General features: G+C 37.9%; 1 protein-coding gene across 1 annotated transcript; it reads right to left on the bottom strand.

Annotated features, from left to right (window-relative positions):
- Positions 1–1,296: 1,296 nt before the first annotated feature.
- LOC105442597 lies at positions 1,297–23,854 on the bottom strand. Its single transcript, XM_030994268.1, has 9 exons — positions 23,696–23,854; positions 15,572–15,617; positions 14,828–15,111; positions 13,638–13,647; positions 12,435–12,694; positions 4,727–5,020; positions 3,930–4,184; positions 3,309–3,644; positions 1,297–2,920 (listed from the first exon to the last, which is right to left on the bottom strand). The coding sequence occupies exons 1-9, from the start codon at positions 23,805–23,807 to the stop codon at positions 2,652–2,654; spliced, it is 1,866 nt and encodes a 621-aa protein (XP_030850128.1). The 5' UTR covers positions 23,808–23,854; the 3' UTR covers positions 1,297–2,651.
- Positions 23,855–26,904: the final 3,050 nt, after the last annotated feature.

The raw sequence follows: 26,904 nt of genomic DNA, 5'->3' as shown, positions 1-26,904 counted from the left end.
AGTCGATATAAGTTACAGTTAGTACAGTAATACTTTCTAACGTATGTGATATTACTTCAGAAAATACGCCATGATAATTTTCCTATATATTCATATAATAATGAAGCACATAAACGATTTAATTTACAGTTAGTACAGAAATAATTTTTAATATACTATGGTAATACTTTAGAAAATTTTGATTGTGACTATAGTAGTGAATTGAAAAAGTTATGTTATCATTAAAATTATTAAAAACTACAGATATCATCATTGGATCATTTTGGTATTGGAGCAAAAGTCGTTTCTTTTTCCTCAAGTCTTCTAAAATGTGATATAAGTACCTCCAAATGAGAATTCATACAATCAATAAAACAAATAAAAATTAATATCTTTCTTTTCATTTAATTGCATAGTTGGGCAAATCCAAGGTAAAGACATGTATGTCCTATAAAACCCTAGCTCCATACATTGCAAGTATTGTTGAATTGTATTCTGGAATTGTGAGCATGAACTGACATAAATATATCTCTCTTGTTCATGTTTTTGGATGATTCACGCTCCAGTAGGGCTATCAGTTTCATACAGTCATCAGATCGACAGAATCCGAGGTGTGGTGGGAAACTAATATGGGACAGGGTGGGGGGGGGGGGCACATCTCCAAAAAAAGGTAAAATGAACGTTAACAAATGTAAAAATAATTTTTTTTTTCCAGGGGGGGGGGGCGGGCCCCCGGGCCACCCTGGATCCGCCACTGGTAGAGACCACCACGACAAGCAAGGGGTTCAACACAGGTTCATAAACATTAAATATAAGAGTATAATTAAATTCAAATCCACTGCAGTACAAAGTGAGATCCAAATCAGTTGCACTAGTAAGTAATAATATTCAGTGCAAGATAAATGTACAAATGGCCGATTTGAGGAGTAAAAGCTGACATTGCTTTCATTGATTGGTCAACACGACCAATAATTGTATTTCTTTTATTGACAGAATATTGAGAAATATATCGTTTTATCAAGACGTCGAAGATAAATTCTTGCAAAAACATGTCCAAATATATTGTTATGTATAAACATGTAAGAAGAAATACATATAAAAATATAAAAATAGGATTCGATATTGAATAAGGAAAATTGTTGGGTATTGGAAGACAGTAACATTTGCGAATTAAACTTTTCACCGCTGCTAAAAACATATGATTGTGTAAAATAATATATTACAAAAATACTACTCTAGTTGTTTAATGTCAGAATTGTTCAATTATATTTATATATATATATATATATATATACATTCATATATTTTTGTTGTTCTTCTTCAATTTACATGCATCTTATCTTTGACAATACAAAAAGTCAAATTATCTGTGACAATTAAATCAAGTATGAATTACTTTGATTTCTTTTACATCCATGTGCTTGAATGTATTTTTCTCACTTGAGGCACATCGATATTCACTGCAATTTATTATGTAATTAATGTCCAAAGGTTTCAAACATTCGAACTGAACATAGTACAATCAACTCTACAAAAAAGGCATAATTTATATTCATATCTTATAATAAGGAAATGCCTTCGATATCACACATTATTTTCTTAAACATTCAAAATAAACAACATCAGTTATATAATCTTCTAGACCTAAATCTCGCCTGTATTCCGAGGTTAATTTTCTTCTACATATAGTACAGGGTAACAGAAAATAACGAAACTAAATGCAGAATTTGTGGTTAGTAGATGCCATGTTGAGTCTCAAGATAGTCTTGTATCAAGATTTCCATATCAAACATATAATTTACATCTCATCGCAATACTTATTACTAGGATTAATTATGTATACTATCTATTTCTAACGAAAAGATAATAATATCACCACTTATAAAATGGCAATATTGTACTCTGTATTTTATCTTTAAATTGTCTTTTGATGAATCGACGGTTTTCTGTTCTCTAAAGTCAGCACATGTATTAACAATCAATATAGTGTTGGGAAAAGTCAATGGGCTAGGAAATATGTTTTGTCTATTACAAATAAATAACAAAGACTAGATGGATCATCGACTACGCGCAGTCGAATACGATGCCTACGCCATCGAGTGATTTTACAAACGAAAACGGAAGCAATCTTCAAAATTCGAGTTTGATTGTAATCCATTAAGAGGTTCTCAGAATATGGTGATTACAATTAAGCTATTTTTAATATACATGTATGACCCTTTGTTCTTTGACATCATGGCCCTAAAATCTAATCAGTTCATTGGCTCCGCCAGATACATACATGTCCTGAGTTTGATAGTAATCCATTTGTCAGTTCTAATGATAATGGGTTCACAAGCTATGTTTGCATACATCATGAGCCCCATGACCCTTTACCTCATGACCCTAACATCTACTCAGCTCATTGGCTCTGCAAGATACATACATGTTTTGAGTTTGCTGGTAATCCGTCATGTTCTAATGATAATGTGATATCAAGCTACTTTTGCATACATAATGAGCCCTGTGACCTTCGACCTTGTGACCTCAAAATTAGATCAGTTCATTGGCTGTGTAAGATACATACATGACCCAAGTTTGGCGGTAATCCATCAATCGGTTCTTGAGATAACGCGATCACGAGAACGGGACGTACGGTACAGACGGACAACCAGAAAACATAATTCCTCCGGCTACTTTGTAGTGGAGGCATAACAATTCAAAATCAATCCGACCTTTATGGGTCTCCTATAGGGGTGAGTGACGTAAACACGGAGTGTGGCTTTCCGGGAAGAGGACATGAAAAGAGGCTGGAAGGTTACACATCTGAACTGAACTCCTTGGACGTTGGTGGAAGACAAGGCAAAGAGTTGCAGATGGTTCGTAGGGAAAACAACCGTGTCCTTGGAGACGTGGAAGCCTTTTGAAGAATGCGGAAGCAATCTCCTGCGACTGAACGTTCCTTGATAAATAAAAGAGAGCTTATTGCTATATTAAATCTTTAAATCTCAGTAGAATATCTCATGATAATTAAAAGTGAAGTCCACACAGATATTAATTTGGTTTTGATAAAAACAAACCTGTGAAAAGTTTGAGAAAAATTTGATTAATATAAGAAAATTATTAGATTTATAAGTTGCAATTTATCAATCACAACTTGACAGCTCTGTGACATATCTTATGTGGCCCTATCCCACCTGCTCAGTACTGAAATTTGTTGATAAAGGAATAGATTCGTTGTTAACCAGGGGATGTGTGAAAAATTACCAGTATTGTTATTATGACGATGAGAATTTGAGAAAGTGATCAATTTAGCTCTTGAATAATTTATGTCCAGAAAAGGTTAATACCTAGTCCCATTTTGGTGTACAGGATCATCCCTGAGCCATCCCTGCATTGCTTAGGGCCGACGCAATGTGGAAGCACTACCGTAGCAGGTTCGAGCAGTTCCTGGGTTAGAGAACACTCCACGACTGGAGTGATCAACACCTCACCGTCCCTGAGAGGAATCCGATCAGCGCCCTCTCTAGGTACCCTGATGGTAACCACAGATCTCATTCCCCTGTGCAACGCCCCGGCAGGGATGGAAACCCGGATACCAAGTTCACGCAGCTCCACTACCCCTCCTCTGTGATCCAGGATGCTGCTCGAGAGGAACTCCACGAAGCCTGGATCAACTTTGATGGCTGTAATGATTAAAAAGTGACAAAGGTTAAAAGAAAATGTAAGGTAAAAGGAAGTTTACAGGGCAAAGAAACAGGGGTAGGAGTTCAACTTTGCTGGGAATCTTTATCCAACATCATGAAGTCCATCTACAATGCTGGTAAACCAGACAAAGCCATTCTGTTTTAAAGGCTCCGTTAATTATTTTTTTAAGGCAGATATTTGTAATATACCAAGAGATGCCGAATATTGTATGTCCACTCTTCTATTGATTTGGTGATTTATACAGAAATAAAAGCAATAATTACTTGCAGCTATGCTTTCTGCCGCATCATTGAAACGGAAAGCTTGGACAATCTCCAAGAGTCTCCCTCGGGTTCCTCCTCTCCTTAGCCATTCTCTGAGCATGTGCAGAACAACCGGATGTACTACGTACAGGGGCAGGGTGACGTTCTTACACATGGCACGCATGATGTCAGAAGCGCCAAATTGCAGGCGTGGGACAAACTGAAGCAAGTCAGACATGGAGCACATCCTTATGTAGAGTTCTTCGAGAGCGTCATCTAGAAATAATCACATGATGATAATAATAATAATAATAATGAAAATAACAACAATAACTAATATTATCATTATCATTATTATCATCAATAATATTATGTATTATTTACACCATTCTTACAATAAATATTAATGTAATTATTACTTAAATGTTTATTTATTAAATGTTATTGTTAATATTATTACTACAATTATTATTATTATTTCCATTATTGTTATATCGTTATCGTCATCATCGTTATTATCATTGCGGTTGTTGTTGTTAATGGGCTGAATGAATACAGGAGAAGAAAAGTATTAAAGAACATTAAAATATTAAAAAGGAATTTAACTTGCAATGTGAATCTAATGGGAAGTCAAACGTTCTGGAGTTCTGGAACCAAGGACATGCTCGTTGTTTAAAGTGACTGTCAAAGTGATCTCCGGACAATTACGTTAGAGTATCCTCTGTACCCACACACCCGTGCATCCATCCATACATCCACCCACGCATGCACTCACCCACACATCCACCCACATACGCGCTCACACATCCAAGGCAAACCTGTTTGGTTGTCCTGAATATTGTATTCCAGGAGAAGCTCAGCCATTTTATCGCTTCTTTCCTTCCTATCTAAACCAATCCACGAATTATCAACGAGCTGTCTTGCAACCTTGGTCAGTGTTGTCAAATCAGGTGGCTCCATGAGTGGAGCAATAACGTCGTCCTCCAACCAGAGAGCTTTTCCTAATTCCCAGGCCAATGGCAAAGTCTTCACTGCCCGAGCGACACTGCAAAGCTCCTCCGAAGTTGGCGGTCCTCCAGATTTGTTGATGTCATCAACAGAATTTTCCTGATCTATAGTAAATAAAAAAGAACCGTTTGGCGATTGAAGGCTTTCGGTACCACCATGTGACAGACTTACTGAAAGGCTGTTTATATATTCTCTTATCAAAAGTATCCGTTTATGGGGTGTTCAGAGGTATTAAGGAAAAGGTTAAAAAGGGCAGAAAAGAAGAGAGATAATAATGGAATTAAGTTTTTTTCTACACTTCGACAAGACTATCTTTGGCCTTTATTCTTGGTGTTTGTACACACAAACTGAGGTGAAACTAGATACAAAAAAATAGTAACAATTAATGACCATGGTAACAAATATATAATGAAGATACTTGTGATTATATTATCAGTAATAAATATATTAAAGATATTATTCAATCGTGATAGATTACACGGCAGCCTACACCACCAAACTAACTCTAAAGGCTTGTTTAGATATAGTGCGGCAAACTGCTGCAAAAAAGGCATAATTTTCCTTTGTTTGTGTGCGCATATTCAGTCTGTGTTATAAGATATAGAAATGTGAAGCGTATTACACTTTACACATTACAAGAACACCCTATGGTTATGCCAACTTTTATCTAAATTAGCCTTAAAACGATCAATTTTTGTTGGCCATGTAATGACATTTTTTCTTCAGTTTGGTGTCGGTCTGTATGGTCTCATTGGTGGGATTTAGGTATTACGGGTGATACGCTGCACTTTGTCATCTTATGTGTAAGTGAAAGTCTTTTAGTTGTCTTAAGAAATTGAAACATACAGTTGAAAGGTATCTGTATAAGCCACCCATGGTAATTGTCTTTCTATTCCGGGCATTATTAATTAGTTATGAATGGCGACATTTAATGTTAGTATAACTAAAATGAAAGAAAAAAAGTTTCCAGAATCTGGTCCCAGTCCAACCTTTCAATTGCTCTGTTCTCGATGGCTTTCATCGAAAGGGTGCGGTGCGGCGCGGCGCGGTGTGGTGTGCTCAACGCACCCATTCGATAAAAGGCCCCCCGCTTTTCTCGAAAGGGTGCGTTGAGAGCGGAGTACCGTTTTAACACACCCTTTCGATAAAAGCGGGGGGGGGGGGGGCTTTTCTCGAAAGGGTGCGTCGACTAGTCTTTCGCATCAGTCGTTTAAAATGAGGATCTGGGACAGAAGGTAATAGTTGCCAATTTAAGTAAATCGAAAATGTATGAAATAAAATGGAATGGTCTTGATTACAGAGTGTTCTCTTTCGTTATTACTATGTTGATGGGGAGACAGAGAGAAGGAAGAAGGGGAAAGGGAAAGGGAAGATAAAAGGAAAGAAAGAAGAAGAAGAAGAAAAGGGGGAAACGGGGGGGGGGCGAAGGGCTCTTGGCTCCTCCTCACCCCCCTCCCCCCCCCCCCGCCAAAAAATAAATAAGAGAGAGAGAAGGGAAAGGGAAAGAAAATATAAAAGGAAAGAAAGAAGAGGAAGAAGGAAAGAGGGAAACGGGGGAAAAGCGAAAGGCTCTTACCTCCCCCCCCCCCCCCCCCCGCCAATAAAATTAATAGGAGAGAGAGAGAGAGAGAGAGAAGGGAAAGGGAAAGAAAATATAAAAGGAAAGAAAGAAGAAGAAGAAGGAAAGAGGGAAACGGAGGAAGGGCGAAAGGCTCTTACCTACCCCCCCCCCCCGCCCCCTCCCGCCAAAAAAAATAAATAAGAGAGAGAAGGGAGAGGGAAAGAAAATCTAAAAGGAAAGAAAGAGGAAAAAGAATAAGAAGAAAAGAGGGAAACGGGGGCGAAGGGCTCTTGCCCTCCCCCCCCCCCGCAAAAAATAAATAAGAGAGAGAGGGAGAGAAGGGATAGGGAAAAAGAAAATATAAAAGGAAAGAAAAAAGAGGAAGAAGAAGAAAAGAGGGAAACGGGGGAAGGGCGGAGGACTCTTGCCTCCTCCCCCCCCCCCCGCCAAAAAATAAATAAGAGAGAGAGAGAGAGAGAGATTTGAAAGCGAAAGGGAAAGAGAATATAAAAGGAAAGAAGGAAGAGGAAGAAGAAGAAAAGAGGGAAACGGGGTAAGGGCGGAGGACTCTTGCCTCCCCCCCCCCCCCGCCAAAAAATAAATCAGAGAGAGAGAAATTGGAAAGCGAAAGGGAAAGAGATGATAAAAGGAAAGAAAGAAGAGGAAAAAGGAAAGAAGAAAAGAGGGATCGACACGGGGGCGAAGGGCTCTTGCCATCCCCCCCCCCCCCCCCGCCAAAAATAAATAAGAGAGAGAGAGAGAGAGAGAGATTTGAAAGCGAAAGGGAAAGAGAATATAAAAGGAAATAAAGAAGAGGAAGAAGAAGAAAAGAGGGAAAAATTTTTTTGTTGAAAATAGGACGTATAGTTGCGGAGTCACGTGACCTTTTGTTTTTGCATGTCAGCCCTAAAATCGCTCATTTTTGTGATTTATGTACCAAACATATGGAAATACCATTTATTCTTTTAAAAAAACAGAAAACATTGGTTATTTGGTCTTGTTTCAATTTAATGTGTTTGTTTTTGGGTCAAAATAGTTGAATTGTGCTTAGAAATGAAATAAAACAACAAAAACAATATAATACATAAATACAAATTATCAAAACAAGAGATAACATGGGGATAAACTGGCTCTTCCAACTTTGTTGTCGTATTATTATTCTTACGAATATATGTAGTGAAAAAGAACGCTTGAATATGAATTATATATGATTTATGGGTAAAAATGTGAATTCTCTGATCTTGTTTGCATAAATTACCATAAATATGCAAATGAGTGAATTTTTCCAAAAAATGAAATTACCATAGTTTTGTATAAACTTCACTTGACATGCATGCACATTTTCGCGGCGATCGTAAAACGGCCGAGATCTAAGAGGGGGACCCCCCCCCCCCACCCTCAAGTCTACTCCAATCACATTGAAAAAAAAGTATGACTTAAATCATCTCTCTCATCGTTATACCGCTATAGTATTCATGTTTTTAATATTATTTATTGTCCTTCCATTAAACAAGTTCATAGAGAAAATACTTATCTCTCTGCAACATTAAAAAAGAATCTTCATTAATATGTCTTAATTTGTATTGATAGCCTTGTGGTCGCCAACAGTGGCGTAGGTAGGGGCGTCTCCAAAGGGGGGTGTGGGGTGCGACACCCCCCCCCCCCCACCTGTCAGGATATTGTCGGTAAAATTGCGCTGCCGTCGGGAAAAAAGAGAAAAGGGGGAGGGGAAAAAAAAGAGGGAAAGAGAAAGAAAAGAAAAAAAAAAAAAAAAAAAAAAGAAAGAGAAAAACGAAAAAGAGGGAGAATAGGAAAGAAAGGAAAAAAAGAAAAGAAAGGAGGCAAGAGCCCTTTGCCCCCGTTTCCTTCTTTTCTTCTTCTTCCTCTTCTTTCTTTCCTTTTATCTGCTCTTTTCCTTTCCTTCTCTCTCTCTCTCTTATTTATTTTTTGGCAAGGTGAGGGGGGGGAGGCAAGAGCCCTTCGCCCCCGTTTCCCTCTTTTCTTCTTATTCTTCTTCCTCTTCTTTCTTTCCTTTTATCTTCTCTTTCCCTTTCCCTTCTCTCTCTCTCTCTTATTTATTTTTTTGGCGGGGGGGGGGGGGGGTAAGAGCCCTTCGCCCTCCCTCCGTTTCCCTCTTTCCTTCTTATTCCTCTTCTTTCTTTCCCATTCCCTTCTCTCTCTCTTCTTTCCCTTTCTCTTCTCTCTCTCTTATTTTTTTTTTGGCGGGGGGGGGGGGGAAGAGCCTTTCGCCCTTCCCCCGTTTCCCTCTTTCCTTCTTCCTCTTCTTTCTTTCCTTTTATATTTTCTTTCCCTTTCTCTTTCCCTTCTCTCTCTCTTATTTATTTTTGGCGGGGGTGGGGGGAGGGGGAGGGGGAAGGCAAGAGCCCTTCGCCCTTCCCCCGTTTCCCTCTTTCCTTCTTAATCCTCTTCTTTCTTTCCCTTTCCCTTCTCTCTCTTATTTATTTTTTTGGCGGGAGGGGGGGGGGGGAGGGCAAGAGCCCTTCGCCCCCGTTTCCCTCTTTTCTTCTTATTCTTTTTCCTCTTCTTTCTTTCCTTTTAGATTTTCTTTCCCTCTTCCTTCTCTCTCTTATTTTTTTTTTTGGCGGGAGGGGGCGAGGGGGGGGGGGGTAGGTAACAGCCTTTCGCCCTTCCTCCGTTTCCCTCTTTCCTTCTTCTTCTTCTTTCTATTTCCTTTTATATTTTCTTTCCTTTTCCCTTCTCTCTCTCTCTCTCTCCTATTTATTTTATTGGCGGGGGGGGGGAGGTAAGAGCCTTTCGCCCCCGTTTCCCTCTTTTCTTCTTTTTCTTTTTCCTCTTCTTTCTTTCCTTTTAGATTTTCTTTCCCTCTTCCTTCTCTCTCTTATTTTTTTTTTTGGCGGGGGGGGGGGGAGGCAAGAGCCCTTCGCCCCCGTTTCCCTCTTTTCTTCTTATTCTTCTTCCTCTTCTTTCTTTCCTTTTATCTTCTCTTTCCCTTTCCCTTCTCTCTCTATCTCTTATCTATTTTTTGGCGGGCGGTGGGGAGGGAGGAGGCAAGAGCCTTTCGCCCTTCCCACGTTTCCCTCTTTCTTTCTTATTTCTCTTCTTTCTTTCCTTTTATATTTTCTTTCCCTTTCCCTTCTCTCTCTCTCTCTCTCTCTCTCTCTCTCTTATTTATTTTTTTGGCGGGGGGGGGGGAAGGCAAGAGCCCTTCGCCCTTCCCCCGTTTCCCTCTTTCCTTCTTATTCCTCTTCTTTCTTTCCCTTTCCCTTCTCTCTCTTATTTCCCTTTCCCTTCTCTCTCTCTTATTTATTTTTTTGGCGGGGGGGGGGGAAGAGCCTTTCGCCCTTCCCCCGTTTCCCTCTTTCCTTCTTCCTCTTCTTTCTTTCCTTTTATATTTTCTTTCCCTTTCTCTTTCCCTTCTCTCTCTCTTATTTATTTTTGGCGGGGGTGGGGGGAGGGGGAGGGGGAAGGCAAGAGCCCTTCGCCCTTCCCCCGTTTCCCTCTTTCCTTCTTAATCCTCTTCTTTCTTTCCCTTTCCCTTCTCTCTCTTATTTATTTTTTTGGCGGAGGGGGAGGGCAAGAGCCCTTCGCCCCCGTTTCCCTCTTTTCTTCTTATTCTTTTTCCTCTTCTTTCTTTCCTTTTAGACTTTCTTTCCCTCTTCCTTCTCTCTCTTATTTTTTTTTTTTTTTTGGCGGGAGGGGGCGGGGGGGTGGGGGGTTGGTAAGAGCCTTTCGCCCTTCCTCCGTTTCCCTCTTTCCTTCTTATTCTTCTTTCTGTTTCCTTTTATATTTTCTTTCCTTTTCCCTTCTCTCTCTCTCTCTCTCTCCTATTTATTTTATTGGCGGGGGGGGGGGGGGAGGTAAGAGCCTTTCGCTTTTCCCCCGCTTCCCTCTTTCCTTCTTCCTCTTCTTTCTTTCCTTTTATATTTTCTTCCCTTTCCCTTCTCTCTCTCTCTTATTTATTTTTTGGCGGGGGAGGGGGGTGAGGAGAAGGCAAGAGCCCTTTGCCCCCCCCCCCGTTTCCCTCTTTTCTTCTTATTCTTCTTTCTTTCCTTTTATCTTCCCTTTCCCTTTCCCCTTTTTCCTTCTCTCTGTCTCCCCCATTTCATCAACATAGTAATAACGAAAGAGACTATGCTCTGTAATCAAGACCATACCATTTTATTTAATACATTTTAATTCGATATACTTAAATTGGCAACTATTACCTTCTGTCCAGGATCCTCATTTTAAACGACTGATGCGAAAGACTAGTCGACGCACCCTTTCGAGAAAAGACCCCCGCTTTTATCGAAAGGGTGTGTTAAAACGGTACTCCGCTCTCAACGCACCCTTTCGAGAAAAGCGGGGGGCCTTTTATCGAATGGGTGCGTTGAGCACACCACACCGCGCCGCACCGCACCGCACCCTTTCTATGAAAGCCGTTCTCGATGTAGGCTTAGGTCCAAGAGAAAACATTCCATTCGTTGGACTAGAATGTCAACTCGAGACCCCGTGCCCCAATGCACTTTGATACGCTATACTTCTCGCAAAGAGTATGCTGTAGACCTGGTGTTTAGTGTGCCTGTTTACAAAACCGGTAATCTTTCTACAAATCTTTGGGATAGGCTGAAGATTAACAGAAAAAAGAAGAAGAAGAAGAAGAAGAAGAAGAAGAAGAAGAAGAAGAAGAACTAGATGGAATTCGACTGCGCGCAGTCGAAAATGATGCCTCCGTCATAGAGCAATTTTACAAACCGAAACGGAAGAAATTTTTCAAATTCAAGTTCAATTGTAATCCATTAACATGTTCTCAGAATATCGTGATTACAAGCAATTTCTCATAAACATATATGACCCTTTGATCTTTGACCTCATGACCCTAAAATCTACTCAGTTCATTGGCTCTGCAAGATTTCCTGAGTTAAATAGTAATCCATCTGTCAGTTCTAATGAAAATGCGTCCACAAGCTATTTTTGCATACATAATGAGCCCATGACCTTTGATCTTATGAACCATTCATTGGCTCTGCAAGATACATAAATGATCTAAGTTTGGCAGGACTCCATCAATCTGTTCTAATGATAATACGATCACAAGCTATTTTTGCATACATAATGAGCCGCATGACCTTGACCTTTACCTCATGACCCCAAAATCTAATCAGTTCATCAGCTCTGCAAGTAACATACATGACCAAAGTTTGGCAGGAATCCATCAATCGGTTGTTCAGATAACGCGATCACGAGCTGTTTTTGCATACATAATGTGCGCTGTGACCTTTGACCTCGTGACCCCAAAATCTAATCAGTTCATTGGCTTTGCAAGATACATACATGACCAAAGTTTGGCAGGAATCCATCAATCGGTTCTTCAGATAACGCGATCACAAGCTGTTTTTGCATACATAATGAGCCCTGTGACCTTTGACCTTTGACATACGTGCTCCAAAATGTAATCAGATTGTTTTCCTATAGTGATACACACTATTACTAAGTTTGAAGTTTAAATCTCCAGTGGTTCTTGAGATATCATGATAACAATCTCAATGTATGGAATTTCATAAGTTGACCTCTGTGACCCTTGACCTTTGACATACGTGCTCCAAAATCTAATCAGATCGTCTTCCTATGGTGATACATACTATCCTTAAGTTTTAAGTTTAAATCTCAAATGGTTCTTGAGATATCGCGCTAACAAACTCAATACAAGGAATTTCATAAGTTGACCTCTGTGACCTGTGACCTTTGACCTACGTACTCCAAAATCTAATCAGATCGTCTTCCTATGGTGATAAATACTATTCCCGAGTCTTAAGTTTAAATCTTAAATGGTTCTTGAGATATTGTGATAACGGTCAAACGGGACGGACGGACGGACGTACGGACGTACGGACGGACAACCCGAAAACATTATGCCTCCGGCACCACCTTCGGTGGCGGAGGCATAAAAAGAAGAAAAAGGAGAAAGAGACAACTATGTCAGAGTACAGGCCTACCTTTGAATTTCTCTGATTCTGATGCTGTTTGGATGGACTCCCAAACGCGTTTCAACACCTCTATAGCTTCTGGTCCTGAAGATTGGGATGCTTTCCAACTAGACAGCATCTGGATGTTGGCATCCTTTCTGTTTGCACATGTTCGATGCTGTATGTGTTCTAGCTCCGTGCGGTTGAATCCCAACTTCTGTCCAATCTCAAAGAATTGCTCTGCTTTGATCTGCCTGGCAAACGCAAGCAGCATCTTGTCGGGAACCTCACTGTGATTGATAGTAAAGTAAACCAGTTATTACTTCGCGTCTGGTCGGGTGGTCGCGTTACCCGACCTTTTGTGACAACATGCCATTTAATTCATAAAAGGTGGGTGGTCATATTTGTGAAATAAACCCCTCTCATCTAAATATAGTGTAATCCCAATGACCAAACACTTAGTGAAAACCCTACAGCAAATCTACGAATTAAAAGTCGCACCATCTTCCACTTTTGTTTCACGAAAGGTCGTGTAAGGGTCAATCAAACCGGACGATATGACCTAGTGATTCAAAGTAATCCCAAGACGAAAATCCAATTGAAACCAATTGGATTTTCAATTGGCTTCAATTTGTTCTAATTGGTTTTAATTGGTCTCAATAAGTTTTAACAGGTTTCAATGGGACTTTAATAGGACTTCGAGTTGGTTTCAATTGGTCCAGATTGGTCCTATTGGACCAACTGGCCCAATTGACCTGGGATGGGACCCAAGTAGGTTCCAATTGGACCAATCGGTCCTAAGTTTGACTTCAATGGGGACCATTTGCCAATTGGTTTCAATAGCTACCCATTGTTTCACTTTCCATGTACTCTAAATTGCCAATTGGTATTCAATTGGGATCCAATAGAGACATTCAGTGGGGATTCAATTGGATTTTCGTCTTGGGATAAGCTCTTATTAAGGACGTTGCAATTATTCTCTGTCTATGCATAATTTGTTCACGTACATGGAGTTTCACTGCTATTCAACTTTACGTGTCAAATCTTATGGAATCTGTGTCAGCATACCAAACTGTTTTTGGGGCAGGCCAGGATGCGCAAAAGTTGTTCGAAATGGTGCGCCAAATACTCTCGCAGAATAACCCAAGAGTGACCACGTCAGTAATACAATATCTCAAGTCAAATATTTATAATTATACGATATAGGGCTCTCTATCATATAAATATACTTACCCAGTTGTAGCTGGTTATGATACATGTTGATCAAGTGGCAGACGTTTATGATAATGACGACACATGGACGGGGAAGGAGAAAAAGAAGACAAAATTATAATATGTTGCTGGGAATAACTTCAAAAACATGGGTAGGAAGGAAAGATTTAAAAACAAATTTAGAAGAACGGCCTTTTACCTCAACCTATAATAACCACACTTGCATGAAGACCTGGTCAAACATCATCTATAAGATTATAACTATAATGATAAATCGTTCCAGATTCATAAGATAATATGCGGGCAGTGTCACTGCTGCTAATTTTTTTTTTAAAACAGAACCCAACAATTTTATCATTCAGGTATGGCCACTTTAAATGTCGTTTTCACCATCGGTTCCTTATATATGCCAAGCAATATTCATTATAGAAATAACGCTAAATCATTCCCAATTCAGAAGACATTATGTCGGCAGTGTCCCAATTGATTTATTTACAGAACGCCAGTAATTTTATTACTGAGGGCTCCGTCTTATAAAGAGTTGTGAATGATATGGATCGATCGCAAGTTTGCAGTCCCCATCTCGTATATGTACGTAGTTGCGATTAATATCAACTCTTTAAAATATTGGCCCATGCGTACAAATGCAGAGCACTAATTGTTAGGTCCGACCAGGCCTTAATGCAATTCTTTTTCAAATTATCTCCTTCCTATTTTCCAACGGCATCTCCCTTCTTTTTTTCATATTAAACAGAATGGCCTAAATCCACAAAGAACAAAACATTGGTAGACCATGGATATCATGGGATGCCTGCATGCAGGTCGTTAATGCCGCTGACGATATACTATGATCGGCCAAGAGAGGAAACGTGATCAAAAGCAAAAACAGTCAGAATATGGACAAAACAACTGTAACATCTTTATTCACTTTAACAAAAAATAAGAAATAATCAAAATGAAAAATAACACTACAAACATGACGGTGCATTGAACACTTTCTCCTGCGACAATTGCTCCATCTTATATTTTGTCAAAACTAAGGAGTACGGATTAAGGTTAGGTTTAGGGTTGTAAATGTTTTTTTAGGATAGGTTTAGGGTAAGGGTTAGTATTGGTGTGGGCATGGTGTGGTGTAGGGTTGAAAAAAGCTATTCAATTGTGGGAAATTACCGAAGAGCGACTGATGCAATAGCAAGTGCCATTCAACTAACCTGACATCTCTGTCTGTTCGGCTGGCGAGTCCAAAGATTTAATGAGCGAAAGAAACGTTTTCTTCGCTTCTAGGCCGGAGGTCTGTCTCTTTCTCCATGTCACCAGCATGTCATAGATGGCCTGTTGTCTGTCACGGAACCTCCTGTATTCTATGACAATCAACTTTTGTATGGTGAAACCAAGAGCCACTCCCAAATCATAGTACTGGTTTACCCTCATCATCTGAGCTATCGTGAAGACATCAATATCGGGAAGGTCACTGCCGGAGAGCTCTTCCACAGCCCTGAAAAATATACAGTCAAATCTGATTTGGCAACAGCTGTACAGAGAGATTATGAAGATCGTGTACTATGTGCCCCTTTAACATTGTTTACTATTGAGTCCCGTGTGTAAAGACAATCTGCCTTTAAAGACCGATTTTCTTTTCTCCCTTGAACAGTATTTATATACAGGTTCCACTACAGTAACACTCACATTTCTCTTGGGGGGGGGGGGTGACCGGTTCAATACAAATTTATTTTCAAAATAGGAATAGACTTTGACCATATATTAATGGTTCATCCTTCATAAATCTTTTATTTCTCTGCGTTAACATTCCATATTTTATTTTAAAATGTGAAGAAATGTCAATGAAGTGTAATGAATGATATTAGGTATGAATGGTTGTAGTATCATGTGTATCAAGTAACAAAGAGAAAGTGAACCCTTGAATCAAACATTTCTGACAAAAACCGAGAGCTTACCGTATAAATGAAGAGAGCTCAGAGTATTCTTGGAAAGTCGAGTCATCTGCAATAAAAGTGATTCATCATTTAAAAAGGAGAAAAGATGAAATCGGTAAAAGATTTGAATTGTATTAATACTACTACTACTAATGGAGCCTAGTTAGCTGTTAATAATACTAGCAGTTCTCCATGAGGGCCCTGCAATCATATTACTGAATACTACTGTCACATGAGTCAACATGTTAGGAAATGAAAACCACAACCATCATCATCTAAACAACAGGAACAAGAACAAAAACAAGTAGAACTAGACATACAATCGTGTCACGACGGCGTGCGTACAATGACGCACGTGTTTCTACGGTTCAAACGAAGAGCTTCTCTCGGACTATCCACAGCAATTTGTAAGAAGTATGTAGCTTCTGTGATAGTGGAGATAGGTAGGGCAAAAGAATGGCCACCAAAACGGCCCAACAGTGACGGGCAAAATGGCGCCTGGACGGTCACGCATGAGGGATTCCGGAGAACAATACAGTGACCTGGAAGTGGTGCTAGAGACTATGCCTACGACGTTTGAAGGGAATTGGAATAGAGGAAGGGACCTAGAAAAGGCTTGCAAGCACTACGTGCAAAACCAATGGGATTTGGTGCATGATGAACATGTGGTGACGCGTGCTGTGGCACAAAGAGCTGCCCATACTAACACAATCATTCAGAGTATAAAATGACGTCTTAATGGGCCCCCTTGACGATTTTTAAAAATGCGGCTTTGAGGTGCACTGCGTATTGCAACTCAGAATATCACTGTACAATTTCAAGGAAAAGAAGGGACTGGAAGGGGGCGATAGCAGTCTTAAAAAATGAAGTCATAGCCGATACGTGTTATAACTTGGCGGAAACTCATCAGAATTCGTATAGTGACCCTTGTTCAAACGGAATTTAGGGGAACACAGGGTAAAGTGGAATGCTAAGCAAATTGAAACACGCCCGGTAAATTTGTGTTTATGCTGCCATCTATCTAAGTTCATGTGCCAATAACACTGCAACGAGGATGCATCGTTTGTGACCGGTGTTGCGCGAATACGTCATGTATGTGTACTTTTTTCGGAAAATGTCGGTTTTTCATACATTAAAACTGATAATTAATATAAGTATATTATCTGCTAAAATACTGTGTTCATGCCGAATTATCACGAAAGCCATATTAATGATGGATGGGCTTAAAAGCTTAATGTTATACATCGTAGCATCGCTAGTAATCATTGGCCCACGTGAAATAATGCACGTCTGAAAAATTCCACTCGTCCGGGGCAAAGAGGATGGGGCAAAGTGGAATGTGTTACAAAGTGATTCACTTTGCCCCGGAGGTCCTTGGCAAAGTGGATTGTTAATATTGTCATAGTGTTACATAGTGTTTCACTTTGCCCCAGACATCCGGGGCAAAGTGGATTTTTAATATTTGTTTGAAGTTCATGTCATTTAATAAAACCGAATATTTGAGAAACATTGTTAGTGTCATTTGTTAGTTAGTGGTATTCCTAAGGTAAAACTATAGACCAAATGTTTTGCTTTACTTTACTTTGTAATCCTGTTCTGGTTGTTCTAATTTTTTTGATCCACTCTGCCCCGGGTTCCCCTACTCAAATATTTATGTGATAACTTATAACGTCATTGCCGTTAGTTTGACACAATTGGAATTTGCGTGCAATGCATTGCATACAGTAAACGGACTACGTAATGCATAACAAATTCATCATTTTGGGCAATAATTTTGCGCTGATGTCATCAAATTTTACATAACTTAGTAGAAAGTTGTCACGTGCTTGGATACATGTGTATGCCAAGTTTCATTGACGTAGGTATATGGATCGTCATTTAAGAGCAAGTTGAAGTTATTTCGCAATTTTCTTGGAAATGGTGAATTTGGAGGGCAATTTTCTCAAATTTGGTCAGAGTTACGGTATATAATTTAGTAATTGGCTGGAAAGGGCATATCTTCAAATATCTAAATCCAAAAAGGGGTAAGGGTTTGGAAACGATGGAGATACTGGCCACAGAAAGAAAGCCAATTCCCAGAACTTTAGAGGGCGCTATTCATTTTTTGCATATTCATTGGAGCGTTAAATTCAGCATGAATTTTATGCAATTATGAAAGAAACTGCAAGAAATGGATATGATATGAGAAAGCTATGGCAATTTTTAGATTTTGAGGGGTCCATTTTCCAACAAAAATAGAGATTTTTGACGGAGTCGGTTTCGGATTTGAATTTGCAGTGCGAAGGTGGCATTTTGAAGGTCAGGTTATGCGTCGCAGAAGAAAGAACACATCTTGAACTGTTTAGAGGAATTTGTTAGAACTCTGTAGGATCTAGGATAGTGGAGATAGGAAGGAAGGAAGAAAGGCCTTAAAACGGATCAGAAATGGACAAAATGACGGCAGGAAGGTTGTGCATAAGTGATTTCGAAAATCGAAGAATGTAGTGACCTTGATGAGATGCTAGAGAATATGCCTATGAAATTCGAAAGGAAATGGACATGAGAAAGGGCATAACTAGTGATAACAAGCACTACGTGCAAAACGAATGTGATTTCCTGACGAAAACAACAAGATCACGGAGAAGAAGAATATTAATGGGCAGAATGTGAACGAAAACATGGTAATGACGATATTCGTCAATGCAATAACACCACCACCAACAGTAATGAACATGATTTGGTCGTATTTACCCAGGGTAGCCTTGTCAGTGTTAATACTTACTTTTTATATCAATTTTAATATTATTCTACCTTAATAGGTAATACAAAGTTTTGGTTTAGGGTCATGAATTTGGTTCAAATGAACATATTGGAAGCATATGCAATCCTACAATATTCAGTGATCGTTGTCGCGGTTGAAATCGAGTCTAAAGTGATGAAATTGTAAATAATAAACTCTTTATGTTGTATAGCGCCCTCTCAAGGTCAAGATATTAATTTAGCTATAAAACAATGTTTTTTGACTAAAATCGACCGATTCGCTATTACCGTTTGGAATATACATATCAGATCTGCATATTCTGAGATTGTTATGGTCGTAGCTACCATCGTATGGCCGTAGGCGCTATTTGAAATTTATCAACATTTACCGGGAGCACCGGTAAATTTTTATATTCAATTTTTCTCGAAAGCAGAAGTGTTTGAGAGGCTAATTTGTTTTACTGCTTATAATATATCCAAAGGGGCATCCAAATATATCAAAATTGTAAAGAATCACTATCCAGCCAATTTTCATAATTTACCAAAACTTTGTAATACCTTTAAGCCTGGATACTATGGATCAGGCGCTCAGTGTTTCAAACGAGATATTTTGTACTGGGTACCCGCTTACTTTACCTGATGGAGAGTGGCAAATATATATTAACGTCTAGCCAAAGGATATTGGATGACCTTCGATGACTTTATTAATGTCATTCTAATTCCGATTCCGATTCCGACTCCAATTCCAATTACAAAATCCAAATCCAAATGCACAGTCAAATTCAAATTCAAGTTCAAACTCAAATTCAAATTCAATTCAAATTAAAAATACTTAAATAAACCTGTTTATCAATTATATGCATAATTTTTTGAAAAAGTTCCCCTTTCTGAAAAGACTGAAAAGCTTTCTAGAGGCTAACCCAACATACCAACAACTAATGTATGCAAATTGAATTCCATCCAAATTGCATAGCAGGTGAATCAAATAGTTGGTAACAAAGGATTCAGGCCAGAAACATGCATATATTGAAATACATTTTTAAACAGGTCTATTGAGCCACCCCCCCCCCCCCCCACTTCCACACCACCCTCATAAATGATATGTTTTTTGTAATGTTTACGGCACTGGTTTTTTTAACTTATACCAAATGTGTCCACAAATGGGTCCAAAATGAAATTATGTTTACTCACTTCAAACTTGTATTTTTAGGATCAGGACTAATCATATTTTTGAGAAATGCAAATTCTGGACCTTAATCTATCTCCTTATTTATTCACCAGATATGAATACTTTGAGTTTTTACAATTTTATTGTGAACTATAGTATATCTAATAACTGTGATATAAAACTCAATTGCTATTAACTACACCTTTAAATATGTTGGGTCTTTAAGAATATGTTTCAGAGATTATTCATGCAAATTGTTGAGTTTCTATCTTGAAAAATACAGATTTTGTATCACTTGAAAGTGAAAAATAGCTCTAAATTATGGTTTTGACAATAACAAGTTTTTATTTCAATAGGTAAAATGCTTTTTCTTAGGTCAAACTTATTTTATTATAACAACTGATGATATAAGGTAAATACATGCAAAAAAAATGGGAACCAGTGCATTGCCTAATAATTTTCATATGACACACCACTGATGTTTCGGACGTTACACACTGTTAACATTATAACTTTATTCAAGTTAATTGCTTTTCTTTAGGTATTATTGACCTCAGTTACATTAATTGTTTGCAGAAAAATACTTCTGTAACATTTATGGAAAAAAATTGTGCAGTTTTAATTAGTTTAGCACATACATGTATACCAAGTTTGTCTTCATCGACCACTCAATTTATGTAAGGTATATTATTCATTTCAAGAGCGTGTACCGGTAGTTAAAAATGCTTATGTGATCTAACAAAGTGAAATATGAAGCTAATAGCAATTGTAGTCATCAAAACTCCTTAGAAAATTCACTTAGAAACATACTCTTTATTGCATGTTATGAACAACAGTGTGAAATGTATACTATGGTTTGTTTCGGATGTTACACAATGTTAACATTTCAATGAGATCATCAATTTCTACGAACTCTACAATATAGATGTTTAATCAGCTTGCTAATGTTCTTTGCCTTCAACTATACAGTGTGTCATTCAATAATATCACTAACACATACATGTATGTAAGCAAAACATTGACAAATCTTTTAAAAAATAAAACTATAAAAAAAGTACCCCCAGTCATGTAAGTACGGTGATAAGAAATAAGTGAATCCTAATTTATGTACATCTCGAGAATGAGACATTTTAGATGTATTTTAAAATTGTGTATGTGTTAGGTTATAATACTACTGTAGTAACAATCATCCTTTACCACTATTTGTATTAGGAGGCTGTTTCAAACGACAACATTTGTAATGCTCTTAAATAAGTATTTATTTATTTATTTAATTGATGACCGATTGATGAATGGATGGATTGTTTGGTTGGTTGGTTAATAGATCTTAACTCTTGCTGTGCCTATATCACAGGTTACAAACAATATACAGTGTAGGTTAAACATGTACCGTATTTGCCGGCGATAAGGCCGCAGCGCCGCACCTCCAACTTTGACATTTCGTAGAGGAAAAACAACAAAAACGGACAGCCCATTTATATTTCACAGTAGTGTATGGTTGCGGTTCTAACAGATAATTCCTAGCACTCTTAACACAGAGGCAGCCCAGCAGAAATGTTGTAGGATTGATAACTACTGGCTAACTGACCAGGTTTTAATATGTAAAAGCATTACAGCATTCTGTGTAGCATTCCACATACATTCCATGCAAAGTAGAATAAATCAATACATATTCATATAGTCCCATACAAGTATAAATCAACATCACAAAGTATTCTTGAATATTCAAACATAAACAAAGGGTATATATTGAATATTCATAGTATATGTAAATTATACTATATAAGCTTGACTGCATGAGGTGAAAATTGAAACCAATGAGAGAGAGAGATAGACAGATGAAAGGATGGTGGATGAAAAGGGTTAGTGAATGCGGGATGACCTATTAATATGAAAGGGATGAATCATGGATATGAAGGGGAGTTTCAGAAGTTCAAAATAAATCCCTACACTAGCTTATACATTTTGTATGTATGCATACATTTGAGGAAGATACTACATGTATATGTTTAGGATCATTAAATAAGGTATTACTGTTAGTTCCCTTTTCTTGTTTACATGTATGTACTTTCTACACAGATTAGTTACGTGTACTGAGTGCCCTTTTTAAAAGGTATTTTCAAATGAAAATCCATATTTCCCATAATTTTTTAGAAAAACATTTAAATTTGCTTGATTTTCTCAACTTTATATACCTGTATCATACCCGTGCCATGTACATGTACACTGGGTATTGCTTAAAGGGAGTGGGTAGTCAGTTTCCATGTGCAGAAGATCGTAATTCGCTGACACCAGACTTGGTGGAAATACCATTAATTGGAGTACTAATCTGCACATAGCAAACCCGGTGGCCAGTCAAGAATTACCCCCTAGTCTCTCGGAGCATGCTCGGAGATTTCTCGGGCGAAGGAAAAGCAAAGCATTACATAAGGTCTAATGGTCATAAAACTCAAGGCTAACCCTGGTGATTGACCACACCTGTTATTGGGTAAACACCCGAACGGTGTCGAATTCCCCATGAGAGCTGACTTCTATGTGACTTTAAGTGGGTGATTTTGAGCTTTTGTAACCTACCAAATAGTTTAAGTTGACCATATAATCTTTGGTTATATGACATAATTTGGAACAACCTCTGTAAAAATGAAAACGTGATGATTTGCAAACACACAGCAATGTAAATAGCAAGACGAGAGGTTGAAAAATTGAAATTTGCTATTCTCACATCTATCTTTGCCCCTCATTTGAACTAGTTAAAATATGAAAATGTCTGTTAACAGTTTAATGTAACATCCGAAACGTGCTATAACAGCATACCAGAAAGTGCTGTTAATTAATGGCTGAATAATTTTTATGAGTCACTTTTATTGAGATTTTTTGTGATAAATTACAATTAAGGATATACTAAAGCAGCCAGCAATGCCTTGCACCACAAAGTGTGGCTTCAATATTTATGTTTTATAAGTCAATTTTGCAGAAAATTTAGATATTTTACGGAAAATTTGATTTTTTGCATCATATTTCTTCATAGTTTTATATTTAGATCTAAATGAAATTATCAAAATAGTGTTTTTAACAGGAGTGTGCATTGTGAAATCGTAACTTGCACATATGATCGAAAATTAGTTGATATTTGCAAACTATGTGTTAGCAATCAAATAGTGTAACGTCCGAAACACCCTTCTTGAGTTTACACAAAATTATTTGATTTGAAAGACCTGATTTGTGTTTTGACTTGTGTTAAGACTTATAATAACTTATTTCATAATGATTTATTCACTCCAGATACCCTCAAATATGGATTATCATCATTTATTTGGTATTTTTTGTTTCGGACGTTACATTTGTTTCGGACGTTACAACTGTTAACGGAAAATTGGTTTTAACTATAAAATAGTATTGTAATGATGTATTGCAAATTTCTTTTTTTTTGGTGGGTAGCCGTCATGAAATGTTAAAAAAATGTTACGAAAGATAGGTCCTGCAGTTCATATATTTTTTGCTACTTCAAATTGAAAGTTGTTTCGGACGTTACAAAATTGTTTACGGAAAATGAGACAACTTTTTCAAATTTTGAATATATTTCTAATATAAGCGCTACTACAATTAAATTATATTTTCTTTTAATCTAATGACTTGGAGTAACTAATAAGCTTATTCAAACCATAAACAATCTCATTAAATGATTGTTCTAGTGGGTTAAATGAGGGCCTACATTGTTTACGGAAAATGTAACATCCGAAACACCATTTTCAATTGCACTGTTCCATCAAAATACAGGAGTTAATTCAGATTACTGTTAACTTTCTTTAAGATCCACCCATGCTAATTGATCATCAATAGAAAAAAAACATATTGCTTGTGGGTATATATTTTGTTCGGCTCCAACCAAAAAGGTATGTCAATTTTGTTACAAAATTCCGTAAACAATTGGCTGTTCAGGGATACCTCATGCACATAAAGCAACGCTGACATTTTTTCGTTAAGCTATGGGAGGTTAACCTAGGTCCATGCTACAAGAAAAAGTTGTAACTGATTTTTTTTAATTCTTTATCTTTGTAAAGTTTCAGGCTGTCAAAGGGTCATTAAGCTATTTGGTCATAGTTTAAAAAAAAAAACAGTGCCTTACACTATAAGTCAGAAACAAAGTTTAGCCTATTAGATGGATCTTCTCCAGCTCTCATAATAATCATCATGACTTTCATCAAGCTCTATAATGGGGAATACAATGTTCCACCAACCTGTGTGTCTTATGACGAACGCCAACGATTGTGACCTCCTGCCTAGTCTTCCAGCCTGTGAAATCGTCACGTCAAGGACTGAGAGTTCTGCAGCATCGTCGCCTGGGGTCATTGATAGCAATAAGTTGTGTCTCTTTTGGCTGTGAGTATCCTTCAAAGAAAGTAGCTGCGGACAAAAAAATACAACCAAACAATTAAAGTTAAACCTGTATTTAAAGATCAACCAGGGGAGAAAACAAAAGAGGTATTTACGAGCAGACAGTCTTTATGTACAGGGTTCTATAATACATGGTTCGATGAGAAACACAATTCAAGGGGAACAACAAATGTGGTCTTCAAAGACAAGTGATCTTGCTATGCAAATGGTAGCTTAAGGCAGATTTGACTTTATTTTATTCGATCAGTTAGCTATTAAATGAAATTAAGGACAAGTTTGGAGGGAAAAGAGTCGGCGAAAGGAAAAGAGCAGGTGAAAGGTTTTAAAAGGTTTCAATGGCAGCTAGCCTTTACAGACAGGTTGCTTTAGAACATTCATGCATTCATGAATTGGCACCAATTTATCTGCAAGAATTAATTGAGGAATACAAACCCTCACGCAATTTACGGTCATCTTCACAATTAAACCTCGTATCTACTTCCGTGTCAACTCTCTCTTATGGTAATCGCTCCTTTCGCAAAGCTTCTGCTGAACTTTGGAACATATTACCTTTAAATGTAAAAAAACTGTCAAACCGTTAACCTATTCAAAACTAGTCTCAAGACACATTTATTCAAAATTGCGTTCGATGATTAATTAACTTTGTTCAATTTGATGTGTATTCCATATGTATTGTAATTTGTAGGTTTATTTGCATTTTTAGTTTTGTATAAGATGTAATTGTATATCAGTCTATTTTGTGTGTATAGCGCTTAGAGACTTCGGTGGTAAGCGCTTTATAAGTAACGTTTTTATTATTATTATTAATATTATGTTTCAATAGGAATACATTTTAAAGGGAAACACCACATATTTATAGGGTATTTATAGACAGGTATACTTTCTATACAGGTGTTACTCAATTGGCACATGTAAATTCTTGCTACTGCGACTACGGTATCTAGCCATAGAGGGCAGCAAAGGTACGTCCCATAAAAACACAAAGGCCCGAATTCACAAAGGAGGTTTGTCGACAAACCTTGGTTTTCGTCCGTCATATGACGCGTTTCGACGCGTGTTTTTACAAACCAGGTTTGTCAAAACGCGTCAAAACGCGTCATATGAGACTTTGAAACCAACACGAACTTTCCTTCAAACACGATGCAAATTAATTCGAAATAAATAAAACATTTTGTAATTTTGTATAGCATGCCTCGAAAGCTGAATGCCTACGCTTTTATTTCATGTGAATATATTTTCAAAAAATGGAGAGAAAAATTGTTAAATTTATCTTTTCTACGGAGGCTGCAAAACAGCTTAGAAGTTTTGCGTCTCGACCACACATGCCTGAATAAAGAGGAAGCGAGTTGCGTTCTCAGAAGTCGACTTGTCATAAATTCGTGTTAAGTTCGACAAATTTAATTGACGGCGCGACATACAAAAAAAATTATTACCAAATGGAAGAAGAATATATTCTCTAACTTTTTATATGGACAGATTTTTAATTATTTTCTTTGAAAAGCGATAGATTCGATGTCCTTCGGTTCCATACAAATCGGTTCGATGTTAACATGATTTATAACAAAGAGACGCACACATAATTACATATCTTTACATGGCAAATCATGGCAACAAATAAAAAATGATAGAAACATGACATTCAAATTTTAATACTATTTTCAGAATGATATCAAAATAATAACTCTGAGTCTCATGACGAGCAAATTGAGCCACGGCGCGTCACGCATGGCCCCGCGTTATGAAATAAAATAAAATGTTTAATTTAATCAGAAAAATATTGAAAACTGAAGAAAATAGGAACAAATCACACATCAAAATAAAGCTAAGGATATATTCTAGCATGGGTGTCGATCCCCGGGGGGATGGGGGGGATATATCCCCCTCCCAATATGTCAGGTGGGGGGTGGCCTTTAGAATCCCCCCCCCAAATAATTCACCATCACAAAACAAAAATGAAGAGAAAAATTAATGAGAGCCCGATGAGAGTAGTTAATGGTAATTACTCACAAGATGACTATCAATATACACATTTTGCTATCTCATTTTCATAATACATACATATATAAATAGAAAACGAAGTAAATGAGACAAGAATAAATTGAATTCTGTTCACACAGGAAGTGATGAAGTTATTCAATCAACAGCATCATAGAAATGCAGTGCGCCAAATGCAAAGCCGCAGCGTCAAAAAGCAACGAGCTAATGTTAAGCGCGAAGCGCAAAAGTGCAAAAAAGAAGTAGAGAGTGGGAGAGATAGACAGAGAGGATAATAACCCAGGTAGCAAACCCATGTGGGACCCACATGGGTCCCATATTCTCTTAAACATGGGTCCCATATGGAAAACCATCTGGGGCCCTAAGGCATCTGCAACAAAGTAGCATATTAGGCCAGGAAAGATATCACATTTTTTAGGTAAGCCTCAAACAAATTGCAATACAATATTTTTCACTGCAATGCATTTTAGTAAGGTCCCCCAAATGACATACTAAAAGTCCGACAAAATCCGTGTAGTGGAAGTGACCCTAATTTGCATAAATCCAATATGGCCGCTATTTCGAGGATTTTCACATAGATTTGTCATATTGTTCAACTTGTATGGGCTGTTGTGGCATTAAACAAATTGCAAACAAATATTTTTTACTGCAATGCATTCTCGTAAGTTCAACCAAATGACATACTAAAAGTCCGAAAAAATCCGTGTAGGTGTTAACCATATTGGTTAACCCAGATATATCCCATGTGGGTTAACCCACTTTTTCCCAATGTGTTACCTATATGGGCATATTCATATTCTACTCATATGTGTACGCCCAGCTTATTCCTATCTGAGACCCGTAAGGGCTGGCCCAGATAGATACCATATGGGTTACCAAATATTGTCCCCATGTAGGATACATATATGGGTTCCATTTAGCCCAGATGGCACAGGTGACCCAGATCATCCCCATATTGGCCCCATATTGGCTTGCCAGCTGGGAAAAGGGGAAAAGGGTAAGAAACGGGCAGAAGAAAAAGGGAGGGGGAAGAGAAAAGGAAGAGAGACAAGATAGG

The sequence above is a fragment of the Strongylocentrotus purpuratus genome, unplaced genomic scaffold, assembly GCF_000002235.5.
Source record: "Strongylocentrotus purpuratus isolate Spur 01 unplaced genomic scaffold, Spur_5.0 spur5_contig_850, whole genome shotgun sequence".
NCBI classification, from domain to species: Eukaryota; Metazoa; Echinodermata; class Echinoidea; order Camarodonta; family Strongylocentrotidae; genus Strongylocentrotus; species Strongylocentrotus purpuratus.
The sequence above is the reverse complement of the archived record's forward strand: the minus strand, read 5'-3'. Positions and strand labels throughout refer to the sequence as shown.